This window comes from Myotis nattereri (assembly GCF_964212035.1).
Source record: "Myotis nattereri genome assembly, chromosome: 9".
Taxonomy (NCBI): domain Eukaryota; kingdom Metazoa; phylum Chordata; class Mammalia; order Chiroptera; family Vespertilionidae; genus Myotis; species Myotis nattereri.
The window spans coordinates 59,937,997-59,961,261 of record NC_138084.1 but is presented as its reverse complement, the minus strand read 5'-3'; the positions used below and the strand labels follow the sequence as shown (position 1 = coordinate 59,961,261).

Genomic DNA, 23,265 nt, shown 5'->3' with positions numbered 1-23,265 from the left:
TGAAAGAACATACCTTAAGCTGAATTCCCTCTACCAGTGTAAAGCAGTCCCTAATGACATCGGCAAGGAGCTAAAACATCACAGCTACGATACATAAAAAAGCTCTAGAAGTGAATATTACAGTGTCCAACTGCAGGTGCAGAGAGAACACAGGTACCATGAAACTTACCTAAAACATACTCCACTGATTTGCAAAGCCAATGATTTTCATCTGAAAATAGGCAACCCTAAAAAGGCTGAATAAGATTCTAGTAGAATGGGACGAAGAAAGCTTATAGAGGAAAATAATTAAGGATTACTTTACAAGGGGGCTGACTGCTGCTAGGGAGTTATTTAGCTGAGGAGGGCGGAAGAGTGGGGAGGGCCATAGGCTGGGAGGGATCTTGTTTGTCCAATTACAGCTGAGAAAGTCTCAGTGCTGGGTGCCCAGTTCCATCCTTCAGGTAATAAGGAAGTGCTCATTTAACTGTTTGTGGCCTGTGTAGTGCTTACTTTTATCCCCTACCACACACACAGTATCTGTGGCTGAGGAATAAAGGGTGATATTAAGTAATTTTATAGTGCTCATTAAAAATAATTTTTAAGTTAATTAAAAATAAATTGGGGAAATTTGTACTTAAACCTTCTAGTTCTGTGGTCAACTTTTGTTTTATTAGGAAGAATGGGACTTTATGAAGAGTTTGGAGAGTCAGCAGTTTGAATGCAGGTGAACTTTGTCACAGGGGGAGGGAAGGAGATTTAGTTCACAAGTCTGGCCTCCGCCAAAGTGTATGGGTCGTGGCAGACGATAGTGAAGTACCACAATCTTATCCAAGAAATGGCCCCAGCTGTAGCTGCTGGGCCAGACACACAGTATCTTTACTGCAATAGAATATCACAGCCTTGGGTATGTGGTATGCTGCTGTTCATCTGGCAAATGCATCCTTTTAATAATAAGGAGCAGGGCCAGCAGCATTAGCACGTACATGGCCTCGCCTAGACAACAGTGCACGCCCATGTTTTTGCCCCACTATTGTGTTATGTTAATGACGCTGTTACAGTCAATTCTGAAGGAGCCTGGGCCACCTGAACATTCCAAGGAGTACAGACTATAAGACATCAATCATCTATTAACATTAACATCATGCTAAGACCCGATGAACAAGAAGTGGTAAGCATGTAGAAGGCTTGGCAAGACAACACAGACTCCAGAGAGTGAAAGACAAGCCTCATAAGCACCCGGATTCACCCGGTGTTTTCAGGTGTCCAGCATAGCCACATATCTCCTCTTCAGCACAAACTAATGCGCCTTGAATTTTTATCACTACGAGAGAAGCACAGGAGCAGGGAATCTAGATGGGTGAGGAGATGGTGCGTATCGGTTAAGTCCTTGAGACCAATTGCAGCCTCAAGGAAAGTAGTTTATAGCTCTAACCAGATATTATGATCATTCAGAATCTTGGAGAAGCTATGCCTGAAAAGAATGAACAACATGGAAAGGATGCTGAAGGCTCCCCTGCACCAGGTGGTGCATCTACCCTGCAGCACTGTGGGTGTTGACTGCTAATAGCTCACAGCTCGCCACTTCTCTGGAGACCTGCCCTCAGTTGCACTGGAGCCTCCTGCCTCATTGCAATCCCTCCTTCAGGGCATTCCCTCTCAGAGGCAAGCCTGATTGACACAAGGGCACAAAACACCAGACTTCTTGTCCTGCCGGGGAATCAACTCTGTCGTGTAATCCATGCTCCAAGCTCCTGGTGAGATCAAGCTAGACAAACTCATTAGTCAACAGAGCCAAATATCACCAGTACAACGATTGAAATTTCTTTTGAGAGCCAAATTTTTTAAACTTAAACTGTATAGGTAGGCACATTGTTATTAACTTAATTAGGGTACTCCTAAGCTGGCCTTTGCTAAAAATGTCCTCAATCCGATTGAGGTACGTTTGCTGAGGTTGACCCCTTACAACTCTCCCATCCACACTCGTCTTGTATACTTGTTTCGTCTATCTCCTTTCGTTCATCCTCTCTATATGTCCAAATCATCTCAACATACCTTTCTCAGTCCTCGACACTACATCTTCTTTCACTCCACAACGTTCCCTAAAATTAACTTAATAAACTTTACTGAAAGTTTTAAGTCAACTTTGCACTGTGCTTGCGCGCCTGCACAAGGTATTTTGTGGAAGAGCCACACTCAAGGGGCCAAAGAGCCGTGGTTTGCCAACCACTGGGCTAGACCAATCTTAACTGAGACCTCATTCTTATTTAGCTTTCCTTCCCTCCTCTCTTCTGCTGAGAATACTCTCTCAATAAATCACTTTCACAAGAATCTCCATCTCAGATTCTAGGGACCCTGACTGACCTCAGGCAGACAATATCCTAGATTCTCGCGTCAGTGACTAGGTGACATCAATGCCATATACAGTGGGGCCTTGACTTACGAGTTTAATTCATTCCATGACGGAGCTCGTAACACAAATTACTCATATGTCAAATCAAAAAGTGAACGAGTGAGACACGGGATGCTGGGCTGATGTTGTGGCGTTCACTGTGACATTCGCTGTGCCAACTAGCGGTGGGGTATTTGAAGCTGGCTCATAACCCGAATTTTAGCTCGCAACTCAAAGCAAAAGATTGGCCGAGAGACGGCTCATATCTCGAAAAACTCGTTAGTCGGGACACTCGTAAGTCAAGGCCCCACTGTATTGAGAAAGGAAAACAGCAAAAGGAGCCCATTAAGGATAAGGTCTTACTTATTTGTGATTCCCCAGGTTCTAGCACAGATTCTGAATTTTGAATTAATATATGAATGAAAACAATGCATTCTATTTTGAACAAAGCTAAGCTAGAGGTGACTAGGGACTCAGATTATCAAGTAGACAGTGGATATATCAGACCAGATCTCAGAAGGTAGGTCTGGATCAGAGATATAAATTTGGAAATTATAATGATTAAAGCCACAAGTTTGGTTGAAATCATCCAAGAGATGCAAATAAAAGAAGTTAAAAAACAGAATCCTGAGGAACACTTCATTTTAGGCACCCACTCCCATGGTCATGTTCTGGACATTGATAACTGCATTGTTTACTAATCAGTATTTTAAGCAAACCACATATTATCCTTCTGCCTTACTTTGTCTATAGCAAATACCACAATGGTGCAATATTGGAAACTTTCCCTTTGCAACTGACAATGAGAGAAGGGTGCTGGAAATACCAGTTTTACTACTCAACATTTACCCAAGGTCCTGATCAGTACAAAAGGCAAGAAAAAGAAAAAAGTATAAAGATTTGAAAGTAGGAAAACAAACTGACATTATTTTGATTTCAAATACAAATAAATTAGAAAGAATCTCCAGGCCTGGATTACATGTATAAATTCAAGTGAGTATTTACCTGGGGAAAAAGATTGAGAATCCTACCTTGCACCATTTGCAAAAATTAATTCTAGATGAAGATCTAAATATGAAAAGTAAAGAGCCAAAGCTTCCAGAGGGAAACATAGTATAATCCTATATAATAAAAGGTGAATATGCAAATTGACAGAACAGCAGAACGACCGGTTGCTATGATGCGCAATGACCACCAGGGGGCAGACGCTCAACACAGGAGCTGCCTCCTGGTGGTCAGTGCGCTCCCACAGCGCCACTCAGCCAGAAGCCAGGCTCACAGCTGGTGAACAGAGACGCAGTGGCAGAAGCCTCTCCCGCCTCCAAGGCAGCGCTAAGGACCCCTCAGGGGATGTCCGCCTGCTGGCTTATGAATATGATGTGCATGAATGTCATGCACGAATGTTGTGCACCAGGCCTCTAGTATTTTTATAACTTTGGGACAGGCAAAATTTTTAAATAGAACATCTAAAAATATTAACTATAAAGAAAAAGATCCATAAGTTTGTATTAAAATTAAGAACTGTGCTCATAAAAAAATAAACAAAGGAAAAATAAACAAATGGGATGACATCAAACTAAAAATGCTTCTGCACAGCAAAAGAAACCATGATCAAAATGTGAGAACATATTCACCAATTTTACATCTGATAAGGGGTTAATTTCCAAAATATATAATGAACTCATACAACTTAGCAAAAGGAAGACAAAAGTGGGCAAAGAACCTGAATAGACACTTCTCCAAAGAGGGCATACAGATAACCAATAGACATAAGAAAAATGCTTAATGTCACTAATCATCAGAGAGATGTAAAGTAAAACTACAGTGAGGTATCACCTCAGACCTGCCAGAATGGCTACCATCAACAAATCAACAAATGACAAGTGCTGGCGAGGATGTGGAGAAAAGGGAACCCTCGTGCACTGCTGGTGGGAATGCAGACTGGTGCAGCCACTATAGAACACAGTATGGAGTTTCCTCAAAAATTTAAATATGGGACTGCCCTTTAACCAGTGAACCCACTTCTAGGAATATATCCTAAGAATCCCAAAACACTAATCACAAAAAATATATCCACCTCTGTGTTTATAGCAGCATTATTTATAATAGGTAAGATCTGGAAACAACCCAAGTGCCCATCAGTAGATTAATGGATAAAAAAATGTGTGGCACATTTACATAATGGAATATATGGTGCTATAAAAAAGAAGGATCTCTTACCCTTTTCAACAGCATGGATGGACCTGGAGATTATCATGCTAAGTGAAATAAGCCAGTCAGAGAAAGACAAATATCACATGATCTTATTTGTGGAATCTAATGGAAAAAATAAACTAATGAACAAAATAGATCCAGCCCTGCCAGTGAGGCTCAGTGGTTGAGCATCCACCTATGAAACAGATCATGGTTTGATTCCCGGTCAAGGCATGTGTCCAGGTTGGGGCATGCAGGAGGCAGCCGATCAATGATTCTCTCTCATCATTGATGTTTCTATCTCTTTCTCCCTTCCTCTCTGAAATCAATAAAATATATTTTTTTAAAAAAACACGAAAAAACAAAAATATATTAAAAAACAAAAACCCAAAATAGGTCCAGAGGCACGGATGCATGGAACAGATTGACAGATCTCAGAGGGGGAGGGGAAGAGATTAACCAAAAAACTTATATGCATACATGCACAGCCCATGGACATAGACAACAGTGAGTGAAGGCCTGGGGTGGGGAAAATTGGGGGGAACTGTAATACTGTCAACAATTTAAAAAAAGATTAAGTGAAGAGGCAAGTAAGAGTGAGAGAAGATATTTTCAGCACATACAATCAACAAAGGGCTTATATCCGGAATATATAAAGAACTTCTACAAATTAATAAGGTTAAAGATAATCCAATAGAAACCTAGGCAAGAAAATCGAAGAGACACTTTACAGTGGAAGATATTAGAATGGCCAGTAAATAAATGAAAAAGTGCTCATCCTCAGTAGTCACCAGAGAAATAAGAATTAAAACAACAATAAGATGTTACTAATCACTGACCATAAAAGCTAAATGTAAAAAGACCAACCACTATCATATGTTGGAAAAAATATAGAACAAAGAAAACACACATTATCTCATGTGTTAACTCAAATAGTTAGGAAAGCAGCTTGGCAGTGCCTTCTAAAGCTGACCTTATGCATATCCTGTTACTTAGCAATTCCACTCTTTAGATATACACCCAATGGAAATTATACACATGTGCACCAAAAGATACATACAGTAGCATTATTGTAATAGCCCCACACAGGCTATAAATGTCCATCAACAGTAGAATCATTGTCGTATCATTGCATGCAGAATTTATATACAATGGAATACTATAGACTAACAAAAATAGATAAACTATAGTATGTAAAACAACATGGATGATGAATCTAACAAACAGTGTTGAGCAAAAAAAGCCTGAAACACAAGAACATACCATTTATATAAAATTTACAAATGGCCACAACTAACTTATTATATTACAAGTCAGGATAATGGTTATCTTGGGAGCAAGTTGAAGATGTGACTGGAGGGGGGCGGGGGAGGAGGGCTTCTGGAGTACGACGGCTGTCCTATCTATTACATGGGTGGTAGTTACATTGATGTCCCCCTTAGTGATAATTCATCAAGCTGTCCAGTTCTGATTTGTGCATGTTTCTGTATGCATGTCAGAGCAACAGAAAAGATTTTTAAACGGCCACAAAAGATCACCTGTAGCTCTTTAAAATATAGAGATCCTTGAGGACTCATGGAATGTCCAGGGGTGAAGTCACAGTAATTCTGGCCTGCTCTAGAGGTGAATACCATTGATTGACATATTTCATGGAACATTATGGCTCTCTTTTCTTTTGTAGATAGGCATGGCCAAACGACTCAAGCAGCAACGCCTTTTTAATAACTATGTACACATCAGTATATCAGTATCAGTGTAAGCATAATCACCTCTTAAAAAAAAAAATCCAGCACCTGCAACTCACCAGTGGGAATACTTCTTCATCACTAACCAAAGGACTTGTCATCTCTTTAATTTGAAACGGCAAAGGTGGCAACGGAGGCGTTGCACTTCTATTTGGCTCGCAGTCTGGGCTAAGCCTAAGAAAACAAGGAATGGTTGTTAATGTTGCTACCAAGGGCACCTGTTTGCTTATGTAGCTAAGGATTTTAACTTCTCTGATGTCTAACTGGAGGAAAATACACCAAATGTTTGGTCTTGTTATCTGGGTATTTCTTTGATAAAAAGGCGAACAGATTAAGCAAACAAAGCAAAACAAAATTTATAGACCGAGACAACAGTATGGTGATTACCAGAGGGAAAAGGGGTTGGGGGCAGGTAGAAAAGGATATAGGAGGGATAGTGATAGAAGACTTGATTTGGGGTGGAGAACACACAATACAATATACAGATGATGTATTATAGAATTGTACATCTGAAACCATATAATTTTATTAATGTTACCCCAATAAATTCAATTAAAAAAAATAATTCCAAACTGGGAGCAGACAGAGGCAAAGGGAGATAAAGGCAATGGAAGAGGTGTGGAACCAGAGGAAGGGGGGCCGAAGACAGGGACAGATGGGAAGAGTGTAAGCAACAGCAGATGGAAGGGAAGGGGCTGCCAAGATAAGGGCCCAGTACAAACAGAAAAATAATTAAGGGCAATAAAAATAAAAATAAATCTATACTAATAAAAGGGTAATATGCTAATTAGACCAGACGTCCTTCCGGACAAAGCCGCAGCTGCAGATGGCGGCTGCTGCTGTGAGGGCCCAGTCGAGGCTCAGGCAAGCCACAGATGGCAGCTGCTGCGAGGGCTGGGCCGAGGATCAGGCAGCTGCAGCAGCCAGCAGTGTCAGCAGTGGCAGCAGAGTGATGGGGGCGGTGCCTTCCCCTGATCGGCTGGTTGCCTCCCGCAGAGGGAGGCCAGACAGCAGCTTAGGCCCACTCCCCACAGGGAGCCATCAGTAGGACATTCCCTGAAGGATCCCGGACTGTGAGAGGGGGCAGGCCGGGCTGAGGGACACCCTCCCACCCAGTGCACGAATTTTCATGCACTGGGCCTCTAGTATAAAATATAAAAGGTATTTCTTTGAAAATAATTTTCATGATGAATAATTTCTACTTAACTTAAAAGACTTAGAATGATTAATAATGAAACAGAAAACTTTGTACAGTAATCGATAAAAATATCCTGTCATCCTTATTGCCTACATTGCTTTCCTCTCTGTTTTACTTTTGTATCTCTTTGCCACTTAATTAAATAACATGGAAACCAGTTTGAGAAAAATCTCAAAACAGCTAACAATACTGCCCTTGACAGTTCTAAATAGATAATTAAATTTTTTTCTATTTTACGTAACCTCACTGCCTTTCTTAACAGAATTATACTTTTTAAAAATTCTAGAACAAGTCATTCTCATTCCTTTAGGAATTAATACTTTAGAGCATCTTTTCAATTTAAATAGTCTCCTAAGCATCTCCACACTGTTGACCTTGAGCAGGTGCTTTTATCTGTTAGTTGAATGTTTCCACGTATAAAAAAAGGTGTTTATGAGAATTGACCTCCACAATTTGGATGAAAGGCACAGTGCAGAATTTGCTGTTTGTGTTAAAATATACGGTTGAAAATGAAACTGAATAAAATACTAGTGAGGTTTTAAATTTTGGTATGCTGACTAAACAAATGAATAATGAAACAAAGAAACAAACCAATTTACCCTAAAATTTTACCCAAAAAGGTCTTAACAGTATGGGCTGTTTGGGACTAAGTAAATAAATTTCTAAAAAAAAAAAATAAATAAAATAAATAAATAAATAAATAAATAAATAAATTTCTGAGTGTTAACTCATGAAAATGGGGTTTAAAATTGAATAAAAATCATCAAAGACCATGAAAACATAAAAATCCCCTCAACTTAAAATTATTTTCTTTTACTATTAATTCAGTCTCTCCACAGGTATTGATGAACCATTTTCAAAGCTTTCCTATTTTAATTTCACACAGTTCAAAAAAAATGTACATCATTTTTCCCTGTTCTCATCCAAAGACCATCTATATAGACTTGTTTCTTATTATGCAAACAGCAAACATTTCAAAGCTATGCAAACAAACAGCAATAAAAGTTAAGTGAAGCATCTGTAAATTAGTCCATAAAAACAAACACAACATGTGTCCCATTTTTACTTATCTTGAAATACATCTTTTTTAAAATTCATTCTCCCAAACCATAATTACCATGGAAACAAAACAACAAATGAAGCTGAAATAACATGGTTTATGATGTGCACAATCAGATGAAACATCCCACAGTCAAACAGAATTATAACAATTGCATAGTACATCTGCATAGAACCTTCAGCTGCACCATTGGACTGAGGCCACCATTTATACTTCAAAGCACAGTGGCAAAAGTGAGATAATTATAGAAGTGATTCAAGAAATTCTCTCTGTAATCTCAATTATACAGAGATTTCTGGGAAAGTATTATTTGTCCTAAATTATCTAAATAATTATCTCAATTATCCATTTTCCTTTGGATGCAGAGATACAGTTTGATGGTGTTAATGACTAAAATTGATATAGGAACATTCTTTTTATTGTAAGATCAATGAAATGCAGAGATTGAAAGGAAAGATTACATTATGAAGTAAAGTGCTTTTGCTTTAAATCATCTTTATAACGGACACGTCCTTCTTCTAGAATCCAGCTATTCAAATACTTCATAAAACCACCTGGCATAAAATGCTAAGTAGATCAGTGTAATAGCCATCTTAAAAATTATTTCCATTATCGTCTCCACCGGCCCTCTTTAAGGCCTCTGCCTGCAGTTGCCAGGAGGGCAGGATCTGATCGCTCTGTTGGGGAAAACTGGACCCGCTTGAGAGTTGGAGAGTTGAGTCAGCTTGTGGCACAGTTTTCAGAGCTGTCTGACTGCTCATCCACTCCTGGCCCTGCATCAGTGTTCCCCAGGCTACAGGATAATGTGCCCAGCATGGGGCAGGAGCCCTGCACAGCTACGCTGATTACCTGCTTCCCGCCTCACCTGCTAGCACTGCACACAATGCTCCCTGTTCTATGGGCTCCTCATTATTTCCTGGCCTAGAATGGCTCAGCCTGCTATGTTTTGCTTTTATGAATAACACCATGGCACAGAATTTTCTCACCTTGCTTCGCCTCTAAATGACTGTTTCTTGACAAGGGATCCTGTGAGAGTGGTTATGACAAACCTGGTTATATGGGTTTTTAGTTTTAGAAACTTTTATTAACTAGACTTGAAGCTATCTGAATGGCTAATGTTTGTTGGTTACTAAAATTTTTCCAGTACGTAATTTCACTTGTAAGTATATATATATATATATATATATATATATATATATATATATATATATATATATCTTAGAGATCAAATTCCACTTATTACAAAATTGACTTGCCATTAAAACTAGTTATATATTAATAGCTCTGGATACCACCCACGACTCCAAATTAGCTTATAAATTATTCTAAGCTTCAAACTCTAACTTAAAATTTTTAAAAAAAATATTCAATACATCCTCACCCAATTAAATTACATTTTATTTATACATGTTTTTAAAGTGCCAAATTACTGTGTTATTGAAAAGAAATTCCTTTGGGATATCGTAAAATGCTTCACGTTTTAAGTGGATGAGCATGAAAAACGTATCACTTCTAACAGGAGTGAAAAGCAACAACAGCCGAAACCGGTTTGGCTCAGTGGATAGAGCGTTGGCTTGCGGACTGAGGGGTCCCGGGTTTGATTCCGGTCAAGGGCATGTACCTGGGTTGCGGGCACATCCCCAGTAGGAGATGTGCAGGAGGCAGCTGATCGATGTTTCTCTCTCATCCATGTTTCTAGCTCTCTATCTCTCTCACTTCCTCTCTGTAAAAAATCAATAAAATATAAAAAAAGAAAAGAAAAGAAAAGCAACAACAAAACCTGAGCTGCCTGAGTACATTGAAGTTTATTTTCATACTGAATCATACAAATCTTTTTAGTTAAAAGCAGGAAGTGGCTAAAAATTAGAGTACAGGCTTTAACATTTTGTGGAACATTATCTTCCTATATTTTTACCTAAAAGCCTTTTCCTTTCTCAACTAGTTTAATAAGACCTTTTTGCATCAGCCATTGATATGTAAATATAATATGAATTTTTGGATTTTTTAATGTCTAACAAATTGATATATAGCTTTTACTCTTTGACTTGGCTGAGCTGTGCTGTGAGGAAGAGAAAGAATACTTCATGTTTCACTTGCTAACTGTAATGGGTATGTGCTGTACAGTTCTCCACTGGTGAGTTCATCGTCCTTGTATCTCAACAACTCTCCCCACAGTGCCGGTTACATGGCGATAATTTATTTGGAACATTTGAAATGCTGTTTCTGTTAAAAACCAGGTCACCGGAGAACACTGAAATCAGACAAGGCATTAAAACAAATTTAATGAAACTCGCAGCAAACGAGAATGGCAGGACGCAGGCTTTGCAGCAGGCACGCTAGTCCACACTGCTTATTAAATCATTTCCTGCTGAGCACTTTACCTCTTAGGCTGCTTTCTACATCCCCTACTGCCTTGTTTTTGTCAGGACCTTTCGCACATTCTGTACCGCTTGACAAAGAGAAAAAGGGGGCAATCCAAACAATAGAAAACTTTAAAAAATAATACAAGGCAGAGGACCTGTCTTTTTGTTTAACTAACAACACCTGGTACCTTCATCTAAGGCTTTCAAAGTTTTTTCCAACGAACAAGGTTAGGAAACAATGTCTGCACCTAATGGCTGCTCTAACATACCTAGGGAGACCCTTTATAGTATCTCTAGGGGCCTGCTTTTCTCTCACAGTGAGAAGACTATAGACATGGGTCATGATGACACCCATGGAAAAATGAGTCCACAGATTAGGGAAGCACTTTGCAAAGGGTTTGCTCTATATTACAGACTAGATTCTTCCACCCAAAGCAAGATGTGCCCATGTGAACTGGCTACCATAACTGAAAATCAGTCCTGTCTTGGGGGGGAGGCGTGCCAGGTTCAGCTTTGTAACTAATTTACGGTAGCAGTCTACCCATTTCACTGTTATATTTTGAAAGCTTTTGACAACACAGAATTTCATATGAAACAATGTACCGACACTATTGTTTTATCACTATGAAATAAGATGTAAAATGAAGAGGAAGTGTGTAAAGTTATAATTTGAATTGTTTAAAGATAAATTTCAATGCCATGTTCATACATTCATACCCTTATACAATGGAGCCAGCATACCTATATTCATTTTTTTCTATTTTTATTTGGTTTTGATAGGCATACTGCACCGGTTCTTCGTAGGTGCTGTGGTTAGCCCACACTGGTTTTCCATTGGCATGAAGTTTTGCAAGATCACTCCGGAGCCTTTCATTTTCATACTCCAGTTTGTTAATGGACGTGTACCTTGAATGTTCCCTGTTAAGGCACTCCATGCTCTAAGAAGAAAAGAAACCATCACTGAAAAAAGTGTTCCTCGTAAGTGATGCATATTTTCTGTGCGTTTGGAAAGACCCCTTCCATTTGAGTCAAGTCATGTGGCTCTATTCTGTGTCCCTCCTCAATGCCATTTCCCACCCTCACCTCCTCATGACACAGATACACAGTGACAGCTGCGGCTGAACACATTGCAATAAAAGCAACACATACACTACGGCCCATGTTCCAACAGAGAAAAAGGTTCACTCATGCACCGTATTCTCTATCTCTAGAACAAGTTGGCTAGATTTAAGGGTTTTGTGTTTATAGGGTATTGATTAATAATGAACATTAGTAGTAATGTTCCATTATTAATTGACACATAGATTCAATTTGAAATTTTTTTCTCATTAAAGTAACACATGTCATAGAAAATCCTATATTGGTTTCCCACTGTTGGGTGATACAACAGGTTATATACTAAATCCATACAGACTGGGGTCTGATTCTGGACCACTCTACACCCTTCATCTAACAGTTGAGATTGTGCAGTACCATACAGTATTGAGCAATGTAGTTACATGATCAAGTTTTACTAACTGATATGGGCAACCCAATTTTAATATGTCTTCAGAAGAGAATAGGAAACATATTTAAATCACAAGATGAGAGGTTTAGAGCAAGAAAAAAAAAAAAAGATTTCTGATGCTGTTTGAATTAAATGCTGTAAGAAGTTTCCTAGCCAGGGACTAAACTTTTCTTCTCCCAAAGTTTTAAAAAACGTTATATATTCTCACATAAACATGCTTTAAATGACACTACATTCTCCTTTCTGGTCCTGTGATTCGAATATCTGTAAATTGTGCAGTTGCTAATTAAACAAGAGTTCTCTACTGTTGGAGTATTTTAGCATAAAAAACGTACCATGTATGAGACATCTGTTCTGACGCTCCAAATTCCTATGGTTAAACGCCTATAAGACTATAGATGAGTAGTATGGCTTAGAACTTTCATTTAGAAGTTTCTAAATTTAGGCTTTCAGTGCATTTCGTGGCATGACACCTTAGGTATTAAAATCAGTACATATTAGGTATTCGAAATGTTTACCTACTTGTTTTGGTTTTTGTTTCAAAGGATAAGCCTTCCTACTACATTTTCTGTTTACTACCTAATGGATGCAGTGGTTCTCAACCTTCCTAATGCCGCAACCCTTTAATACAGTTCCTCATGTTGTGGTGACCCCCAGTTTCATTGTTATAAATTGAACATAATTAAAGCATAGTGATTAATCACAAAAACAATATGTAATTATATATGTGTTTTCCGATGGTCTTTAGGCGACCCCTGTGAAAGGGTCATTCGACCCCCAAAGGGGTTGCGACCCACAGGTTGAGAACCGCTGGATTAGAGCATCTTATAAATATGCATAAAGGTCTCACTTTTAAATGAAAGGAAACACTCCTGAGGGCAAACTTCCCCAAAACAATACAGAAAGGGGATATACTTACATGGCTTTCGGGCTATGGTGCCCTTTGGGAAGGAAGGTCATCAGAGATATTTCTCTGATTGTTAAGCCCTTACCTATAGTATGCCTCCACAGAGCTACACCAGTGCAGATAAGAGAGTCATGTGAGTCTGCTTTAAGAGAGAAAGGATTGTGTGTTCTAAAATTAGAGTACATTTGTGATAAATATAAAGGAGGCAGAGTCCTATATAATGTTGCAATTCACAAGGGAAATATTCATCTGAGCAGATCTGGTTGGAAGAGGTCATGGAAAAGATTCAGAATGTTGCTCGTAAAAAGATAGCTACTATTCAAAATGTATAATCCTTCATGCTCTGCTGCTCAATTATAATTTTCTTCAAGCATTTTCTTATTAAATTAGATTTAATCTGTGACTCCTTTTGGCCCAGTGTTAAGCTAATTAAGGATAATAATAATGATTTATTAAAAAGCCCACAATTTCTAAATGTACCATATTTAAACAAGTGTTGTGAGCATGGCCTGGAAGAACTAAACAGCTAATGCATTTTTATGATTTATATTTAAAAGCATATTCTGCTCTGGTCAGTGTGGGTCAGAAGTTACAGCATCAGTTCATGGGTCTTGGGTTCGATTCCTGGTCAAGGGCACATACCTCGGTTGCAGGTTCTATCCCAGCCCCATTTGGGACATGTGCGGGGGGGCAACCAATCGATGTGTCTCTCTCACATGGATGTTTGTCTCTCTCTCTTTCTCCCTCCCTCCCCCTTCCCTCCTGCCTCTCTTTCTCCCTCCTTCCCTTTCCTTTCACCCCTCTCTCCCACTCTTTCTAAAAGCCAATGGAAAAATATCCTCAGGTGAGGATAAACAAAAAAGTAAAATAAATAAAAACATATTCCATTTTCCTTGACAACAATGGTTTTGACCTCTCTCATTTCATGTGTTTCTTAAATACTTCTCTGGCAATTTCAGGAATATATCCTTCACTAGATGGTTATCATGTGAAAATAGGCATTGCTTAAATTCTACCTCTGTATTTCTGATGGCTTATTTTTAAGCCCCTATCTCAATTTCTTTTTTCTTCTTCAAAAATTTAGGATTCTACAGTTTTAATCCATTTCTTTATTCTTGAAATGGCGAAACCCCTGGTGCCTACACACTCTCATTAGGCCAGTTGAATTCACAAGGTGTCTGAATAATAGTATTTTGTATGCGCACTTATTTTAAATTCATGTATGTTCAAAAATAGTAGTTAGGCTAACAAAGAATTTATACAGAACTGGCTTTAGTCATATTTTATGGTTAGTATGCTGATTTTTCAGGCTGTTTTAGGTACTTCTGAGGGTTCTTATTTGTTATGCTATTATTTTATTTAGAAAATTTTATGGGTAGTGAAAAGCAAATTAGTCTTAAAAATTACCCTACATTTTGAGTCCTGATTAAATCTGGTTTTATGACACTTTCTTGAAAAGAGAGAAACTTTAATAACTATAAGTACAGGTCAAGTAAATATGGAATCACAGACATTACCATGATAGACTTGATTCTTTGTTAGCTGCCCTGGAGCAGAATAAAGCTAAACACCTCCCTTTTCTCCATGCAGTTGAGTTTCTGCACAGATTCCAAGAATCTCACTGAGGCCTGAGGAAAACCTGCAGACCGGGTGGTCCATCCATCAGCACAGCCTCCAGAGGAGAGGGGCTGCCCAGCCCCAGCATGCACTGGGCAGTGCTGGCGCAGGCCTGCTGTTCCTGCCACCGTGAGTGCCTTTCTGAAGTCCTTTTCCTGAGCGTAAATTAGCAGGGACCTTCACAGTCAGTCGAGCAGGAAAGCTCCTAAAGCTCCAGCTATTTAGAAATAACTTACCTTAATATCAGTAACTTCACTTGTCTAGAAAGGAAAAAAAACACTATTTTAATATTATCCAAATACCACACATTTTAAAAGACATAAAAATGATGATGTACATATTTTTTTCCTTGTCTGATGTAAAATTTCAGCACTAATGATTTAATTCTGCATTTACTTGTTCATTTCAATTATTTCAGAAGATATTAACTAATAATATAACAGTGGAATGAATTTAACACATAACAGGTAGGAGTTTTCTTCATGACATCTTTAAACTGAGTGCTAAATAAGTGACATAATAGATTGTAAACTCTTAAAGAGCAAAGAATTCTACTAAACTCTTTTTTTAAAATTTAATAGACACTTGAGATTTTTCTCTTTGGGGAGAGGCTTGACTATTTCAGTTATCAAAGTCGATTCTAAATCTTCACATACAAAGAATAGGGAGCAGTTATAAAATCAACTTCTTTTACGAATTATAGTCATACATAAAGTATATACAACTAACTACTATTTTAATAAGTATCACACTGAGGGCCATACATCCATGGTATTCCATTTTATGATATCCAATTAACCAATCTTTAAACAAATTTATATTGTATATGTATGTGCTAAGTGCTACAGAGGTAATTAAATATGAAAAAGAGACCTTCCATTCATGGAGAATACAATAAAAAATTGAGTAGTTTAAACTAACATGTATGAAAAAATAGTGAATGATATAAAGTATAATTGTGAGTTAAATTATGTTGCACCAAGTAGAAACTCAAATGCTTTTTAATCAAGGAATAGCAACAACTATTTGGACTGAGATCACGTAGGAAGTGAGACAAAATGAGGCTCTTCTAATCTCTTTAATTATATTAGCAATGGTTTCCATGGTAATTTATTCATGCTTCTTAGACTACAGGTGAGATTCATAAATCCACAAATATTTATTGAGCCCTAACCTATATCAAACACTCTATGAAGGAAAAGTATTAAATATAATCCACTTCATTTCTAAAGAATTCTATGGCTGAAGAGCCAAAAATACATATAAATAGAAATTTTTTTAAAAAAAAGATAATTCAAAATATTTTACAGCTAAGAGTGCTAAAGAAAGTCAAAGAAAGGAGAAATAAATGGAGCCTAGACTGGTAGGAGACAAATACATGCAAGAGTTAAAATTTAATCTAGGTTTATAAATCTAAAAGCTATTACTTTAAAATACTAATAAAAGAAATAATCCCATTGTGTGTCAGATTTAAGAAAACAGAGAGAGAGACATAAATTGTACAAGCTGAGGAATAAGAAAGGAACATAAACACAGAATGTAGAAGAGATGAAAAGAATTGTAGGATATTATTACCTTTGATAATAAGGAAACAAATTGGAATGGATAAAGATTTCATGGAAAAATACAAATTTCAAACAAGAAAAAACCAAGATAAAAAACCTAAGGAGAAGGGAAAATTGAATACACCAAGTATCTTAAAAAAGAATGGAAAAATAATTGAAGATTTACTGTATTGAAACTTCAATGTCCAGATGGTTTCACAGCTAAATTCTTTCTAACTTTTAAAGAACTGATATTTCTAATATTACTTAAACTCTTTTAGTCCACTCATAAAGATGGAAAGCTCCCAATTTATATTATAAAGCCCACATAATGTTAAAACAAGTAGAAAAAACAATAACTATATACAAATATCATTTATACATATAGATCTTAATTTCTAAATAAAATATTACCACATAGAATCCAGCAATACATCAAAATTGTTCAAGTATAGCTTTTAAGGATTGTATTTTTGTCAACCCCTCATACCTCAGAATGTGACCTTATTTGGAAATAGGATCTTTACAGAGCTAATCAAGTGAAAATGATGTCATTAGGATAAGCCCTAATCCATTATGACAGGTATTCTAGAAAAAAGGAAAATTTAGATACAGAGAAGGACATGCTAGGAGGGAAAATACAAAGACATGGAAACAGGACAGCCATGTGAAGACAGCTGAGTGGAGAGATGCATTTGTAAGCCAAGGATTGCCAATGATTGCTGGCAAATCACTAGAAGCTATAGCCAGGCCAGCAAAACCCTCCCCTCCAGGTTTCAGAGGGAGCATGGCCCTGTGGACCCCTTTGGATTTCTAGCTTCCAGAACTGTACAATAAGTTTGAAGCACCCAGTTTGTGGTACTTTGTTACAGCATCCCGAGCCACTGAATCCAATGACCAACAATGTTTACTCCAGGAATGCAGAGGTGGATCAATATTAGGAAATATCTGCCAACCATAGTCTGTGACATATCAACAAATTAATGAACAAAAACCACATCTACATTAATAAAAGAGAAACATGCAAATTGGTGTCACTCTGTTACCCTTCCCATTGGCTAATCAGGGCGATATGCAAATTAACTGACAGCCAAGATGGCGGCCGGCAGCCAGGCAGCTTGAAGCAAACATGAGGCTTGCTTGCTTCAGTGACGGAGGACTCCAACGTACCCCGCCTGCTGCTGCCAGCCTCTGAGCTTGCAGTTTGAAACATTGTTACAAATATAGAAGCTAAACAAAACCCCAGAAACCTGCTTTCAGCCAGCTGGGATCTCAGAGCTGGAGTTGAAACAGTGTTTCGATTATAGAACCCAAACAAACCAGATACCTGATTTCAGCTGCGGAGGCCTAAGAGCTGAAGCCAAGCCACAGAGCTAAAGCTGGCCCAGAATAAAAAAGAAAAAAAAAGAAAAAAAGGAGCGGTTGGGAGCTTCAATCACCCGCCAGCCTGAAAACAGCTCTCAGCCCCTCACCCAGACTGGCCAGGCACCCCAGTGGGGACCCCCACCCTGAAGGGTGTGTGATCAGCTGCAAACATCCATCAGCCCCTCATCCAGGCAGGCCAGGCACCCCAGTGGGGCCCCCCACCCTGAAGGGTGTGTGACCAGCTGCAAACAGCCATCAGCCCTTCACCCAGGCTGGCCAGGCACCCCAGTGGGGACCCGCACCCTGATGGGTGTGTGACCAGCTGCAAACAGCCATCATCCCCTCATCCAGGCTGGCCAGGCACCCCAGTGGGGACCCCCACCCTGATCCAGGACACCCTTCAGGGCAAACCAGCTGGCCCCCACCCGTGTACCAGGCCTCTATCCTATATAGTAAAAGGGTAATATGCCTCCCAGCACCGGGATCAGCAGAGCCGCGAGGCCTCCCGGCACCGGGATCAGCATGACAGGGTGTGGCGCCCCAACCCCCTGGTTGGCCCTGCTCTGTGTGTGACAGGGGGTGGCGCTGCAACCTCCTCGTTGACCCTGCCTTGAGTGTGACAGGGTGTGGTGCCCCAACTCCCCAATCGGCCCTGCTCCGAGCCCGACCAGGGGCTGCACCTAGGGATTGGGCCTGCCCTCTGCCACCCGGGAGCAGGCCTAAGCCAGCAGGTCGTTATCTCCCGAGGGGTTCCAGACTGTGAGAGGGCATAGGCCGGGCTGAGGGACCCCCCCCCCCCGCCCCCACAAGTGCACAAATTTTTGTGCACCAGGCCTCTAGTCTATTCTAATAATAGAGAAATATGCAAATTGTCTGGGACATTGTCACAGTAACAGTAACAACCAGCAGGCTGCCTAGGGTGACAAAGCCGGCAGAGGGGGTTAGTGAGGGATGACCAAACAGCTAAACAGCAGGCTGCGTGAGGCAACCAGGTCAGCAGAGGAGTTAGTGAGGGATGATCAAACGACTGAACAGCTGCATGGGGCGACTGGGCCGGCAGGAGGAACAGTTGGGGGCGACCAGGCCAGCAGGCAGAGGCAGTTAGGGGTGATCAGGCTGGCAGGGGAGTCAGTTAGGGGTGATCAGGCTGGCAGGGGAGTCAGTTAGGGGTGATCAGGCAAGCAGGCAGGTGAGCAGGTAGGAGCCAACGGTCCCAGATTGTGAGAGGGATGTCTGACTGCCAGTTTAGGCCAGGATCAGGCCCTAAACCGGCAGTCGGACATCCCCCGAGGGGTCCCGGATTGGAGAGGGTGCAGGCTGGGCTGAGGGGACCCCCTCCCCAATGCACGGATTTCGTGCACTGGGCCTCTAGTGATGTCATATATACTGAAGAGGCATTTAATAAAAACTAGCAGCAAATCTTAATTCTAAGTTAAGGATAGAAAGATATAATAAGAACCATAAATCAAGAACAAATATTATCTTAAACAGAAAACACTAAAATAATTTCATCTAAAATTGGGAATTAGACTAATTTGTCAGTAATCACTATTATTATTATTATTTTTGAAAAATATATTTTTATTGATTTCAGAGAGGAAGGGAGAGGAAGAGAGAAATATCAATGATGAGAATCATTGATTGGTTGCCTCCTGCACGCCCCACACTGGGGATTGAGCCCGCAACTCAGGCATGTGCCCTGACTGGGAATCAAACCATGACCTCCTGGTTCCTAGGTCAATGCTCAACCACTGAGCCATGTCGTCTGGGCAGTAATAACTATTATTTAATATTAATTTGCAATATGACAAAAATAATTGATGTGAACAATAGAAAAGAGATAAAACTTTTGTTGATACAATTGTATATATCTTAAAAAACAAGAATCTCAAGGAAAATCCCTACTAGAACTAACAGATAATTCGGCTTTTTATTTTTTTCTATATTAGCAATAAGTTCTTATGTGTGGAAAAAAAATGTTGCACTTACAACAGTGACAAGATTTATAAAATACTGAGATATAAATTTAAAATAAAGGCACAGAATCTATACAAAGAAGACTATAACATCTTATTGAAGAGCATAAAATAAGAAATGAAAAAATGGAAAGCCATGTCATATTCTTGGATGGGAAAATATTCTATCATAAAAATACCAGTTCTTTCAACATTAATATATAAACTTAATTCCAAATGGAATTTAACAGGAAATTACCAGGAGAAACTAGATAAATTGAACTTCACTTTGATATAAAAATTTAAAATGGGTTTCTGTTTTCTGTCACATGCAAAATTAGAATTCAAATGGATTAAAGACTTAGATGAAAAATGTAGATACTGTGTAGTCATTGGAAGAACCTTGTTATTCAAGGAAGGAAATTCAGAAGTTATAAACAAAAAGATAGACATGTGTGACAAAAGTTTAAAACTTTTTGTGTGGCAAAAGGATTTGTAAAAAAAACTTACAAAAAATACATTTAGAAAAGTGCTACTATAAATTGACAAGGAAAAGACAGCTCAACAGAAAAATGAGCAGACTATAATTAATTTACAGTACATTGCCAAACAAATATAAAAAAATATGCACACTGTAGTTAGGGAAATGCAAATTAAAGTTCTATTGAGAAATCACTTTACACCAATCAGACTGACAAAAATTTATAAGAGCTATAACATATACTGCTGGCAAAGATGAAAGAAAAAGGTAAAAATATGATTTGACAACAAATTTTTAAAATATATATATTTTTATTTATTTCAGAGAGGAAGGAAGAGGGAGAGAGAGATAGAAACATTAATGATGAGAGAGAATCACTGATTGACTGCCTCCTGCATGCCTCCACTAGGGACTGAGCCCACAACCCGGGGATGTGCCCTGACCAGAAATGGAACCATGACCTCTTGGTTCATAGGTTGACACTCAATCACTGAGTCATGCCAGCTGGGCAACAAATGTTTTAAAATTAGAACATACATATCCTTTGAATCAGAAATTCCATTTTTATGGAATTATTTCAAGATATATGCATAAGGATGTTTTTTACATTTTTGTTTATTTGTGCAAAAACCCAGAAACAGAGTTGAATTAATTATGAATGAATTAATTCTGAAAAATAGTTGAATAAATGTTGATACATTCCCATCATGGCATATTATTAAGCTGTTATACAGAATGACACAGATCTAAACCAGTAAGGATTTGCAAAGGATATTATTGTTGAGCAAACAAAAACAAGACACAGAAAAGTATGTGTAATGTAATCCAATTTTTTAAAAAGGTTAAAAACCCTAAATAGGTATCTGTATGTATGTATATGTATGTATATATATATATTTACACACATATATGAATTCATATATATTAAAAAGTACAAAATAATACCTACTGAATAGTTAATATGTATTATCTGGTAGATGGGGTATGAAGTGGCATAGAGACATGAAAGGAGAAAGGGAGAAGCAAGAAAAAAGACTGCACTAGAAACCATGAGTATATAAATTATGATTCACTTTATTAAAATTATATATTTTACAAATAAGTATGTATTTTTCCCTAAGAAATTAGGAAAAATCAAAAGATGTTTTTCTACTGACTTATAGAGATGTTTATGAAATGTAGTCAAAAGGCAGAATAATGTATAGTATACATTTATTTCTGGAAAAGAACACTCGACTCATCCCCTGTACATGTGTGCATGAGCAAAGAAAACGCTACAGAATATTACACTGGATCTCTCAGGAGTCGAAACTAGGACTGGGGATAGAAGTAGGAATAATTAACCTCTTCTTCGATTTATTTCATTTTAAAAAACCAAACACAAATAAATAAACTCTACAGGAGTCAGAGTGAAGCAGGCTCAGGGGGGCTGTGAAGACATTTTTTTTAAAAGAACACAAACCATTTTGTGAAAGAAAAAATAATGACACTCATAGGGGCAGGGTACAATTTAACTTGTTGTGTGTCCAGTGTTTAGAAATAAAAGTCCTGGGTATCACGAAGATTTTATGTAACAGTTAGGGAAATCACATACACTTTACTTTTTATCCATCTATAGTACTCTAATCACAGGACCCATAACCGGGCCCAAAGAGGGGGGCGAATGCTTCCAGAATGCGTCTACTCTTTGAAGCTAGAATATGGACTATTTATTATGAGAACAAATACCTACTACTACAGAAATACAGCACCAGGACTTAAGAAGGGACCGTGGGCAATGCCTAACCCAACTTCCTCATTTCACAACTGAGGAAACAGGTCAGGTTAAGCAATTACCATACTCATCCCTTATCTTCCTCCTTCCCTGAATAGTAGAAAAATATTTTGTTCCAGAATTTTCCTTTAGAGCAAATTAGTGGTAAACAATTAACAATGATATTTCATTAGTTCAATAAAGAAGCGTTATCCTATTTACATATAAAAACCAACCCTCAACTGTGAACAATTGAATTGAAAGGCACAGAGACTATTGAAGTTGCCTTGTGTAAACCTGTGGAGCCACTGGTTAAAATCACAAGGTCAGGTTTCAATCATTCACTTACTCATCCTTTTTATGCAGCCAACATTCCCTGAACACTCACTATACCCCTGATGCTGTGAAGTGATGGTGATACAAACGTTAATAAGACATGGTCCCTATTCACCGTCCAGTGGGGAAGTGAGAAACTGCAAAACAGGTCGGACCAAAACACAAACCGGTTTTGGATGGAAACTCATTCTGACTGGAATTTCAGGGGCGGCTTCATCAAGGGGGAGTCAGGCCATATGGGATGTAGGATTTCAGAGGCAATAGCAAGATAAAAAGCAAGGAAGTTTGAGGAAATGATCAGAATTGAGCCCAATCCAAGAAAAGAATAAGGGAGAAACCAGACATTTAACTATTTTAGCCTGAAGATAAAAGTAAGTTTAATAGGTGTGCAAGATATTTGCCACCCTGCAGGAAGTGCTCAGCGAGTAATGTGAGTAAACCCTGACCAACCAAGTCGTCTCTGTTCAATTTACTGAATGATTTCGTCATATTACCATGTACCGTCCAGGGTCTAAATCTCCCATCATTCCTTTTAGATGTGTGTTTTCAGTTCTGACAGCTTTATATTTCATATCTGAGACCTGAAAGGAGATTAGTAGGTAAAAGTGAATGTAAACTTTATAATGAAAGCTCATGATTCAATTACAATTAATTTTACATAGTTAATATGAGTATTTCCTAAGTGGAGTGAAGGGAACACTTCTTCGGCATGATTATCATAAATCAGGAACTCTCATTTGGTTCTCCTGTGTTTGGTTGGCCCCATTTTACACTCCTTTTCTGATCAGTGCTAAGCTAAAAATAGATAACTTACAATAACGATTCATTTACATGTTTCTTTCCAAGTCTCAAATTCCTTTCCTCACGGCT

At 38.6% G+C, this 23,265-nt stretch overlaps 1 protein-coding gene across 1 annotated transcript in view; it reads right to left on the bottom strand.

The window, feature by feature from the left end:
• The window catches only part of DEUP1 (deuterosome assembly protein 1), a 74,558-nt gene that overhangs the window by 1,047 nt on the left and 50,246 nt on the right, over positions 1-23,265 (bottom strand). The window contains exons 10-13 of the mRNA XM_081098908.1: positions 22,890-22,976; positions 15,198-15,221; positions 11,672-11,868; positions 6,369-6,483 (exon numbers count right to left, since the gene is read on the bottom strand). Coding sequence (XP_080955034.1) covers positions 6,369-6,483; positions 11,672-11,868; positions 15,198-15,221; positions 22,890-22,976 — 423 coding nt within the window. The remainder of the gene's footprint in view (positions 1-6,368; positions 6,484-11,671; positions 11,869-15,197; positions 15,222-22,889; positions 22,977-23,265) is intronic.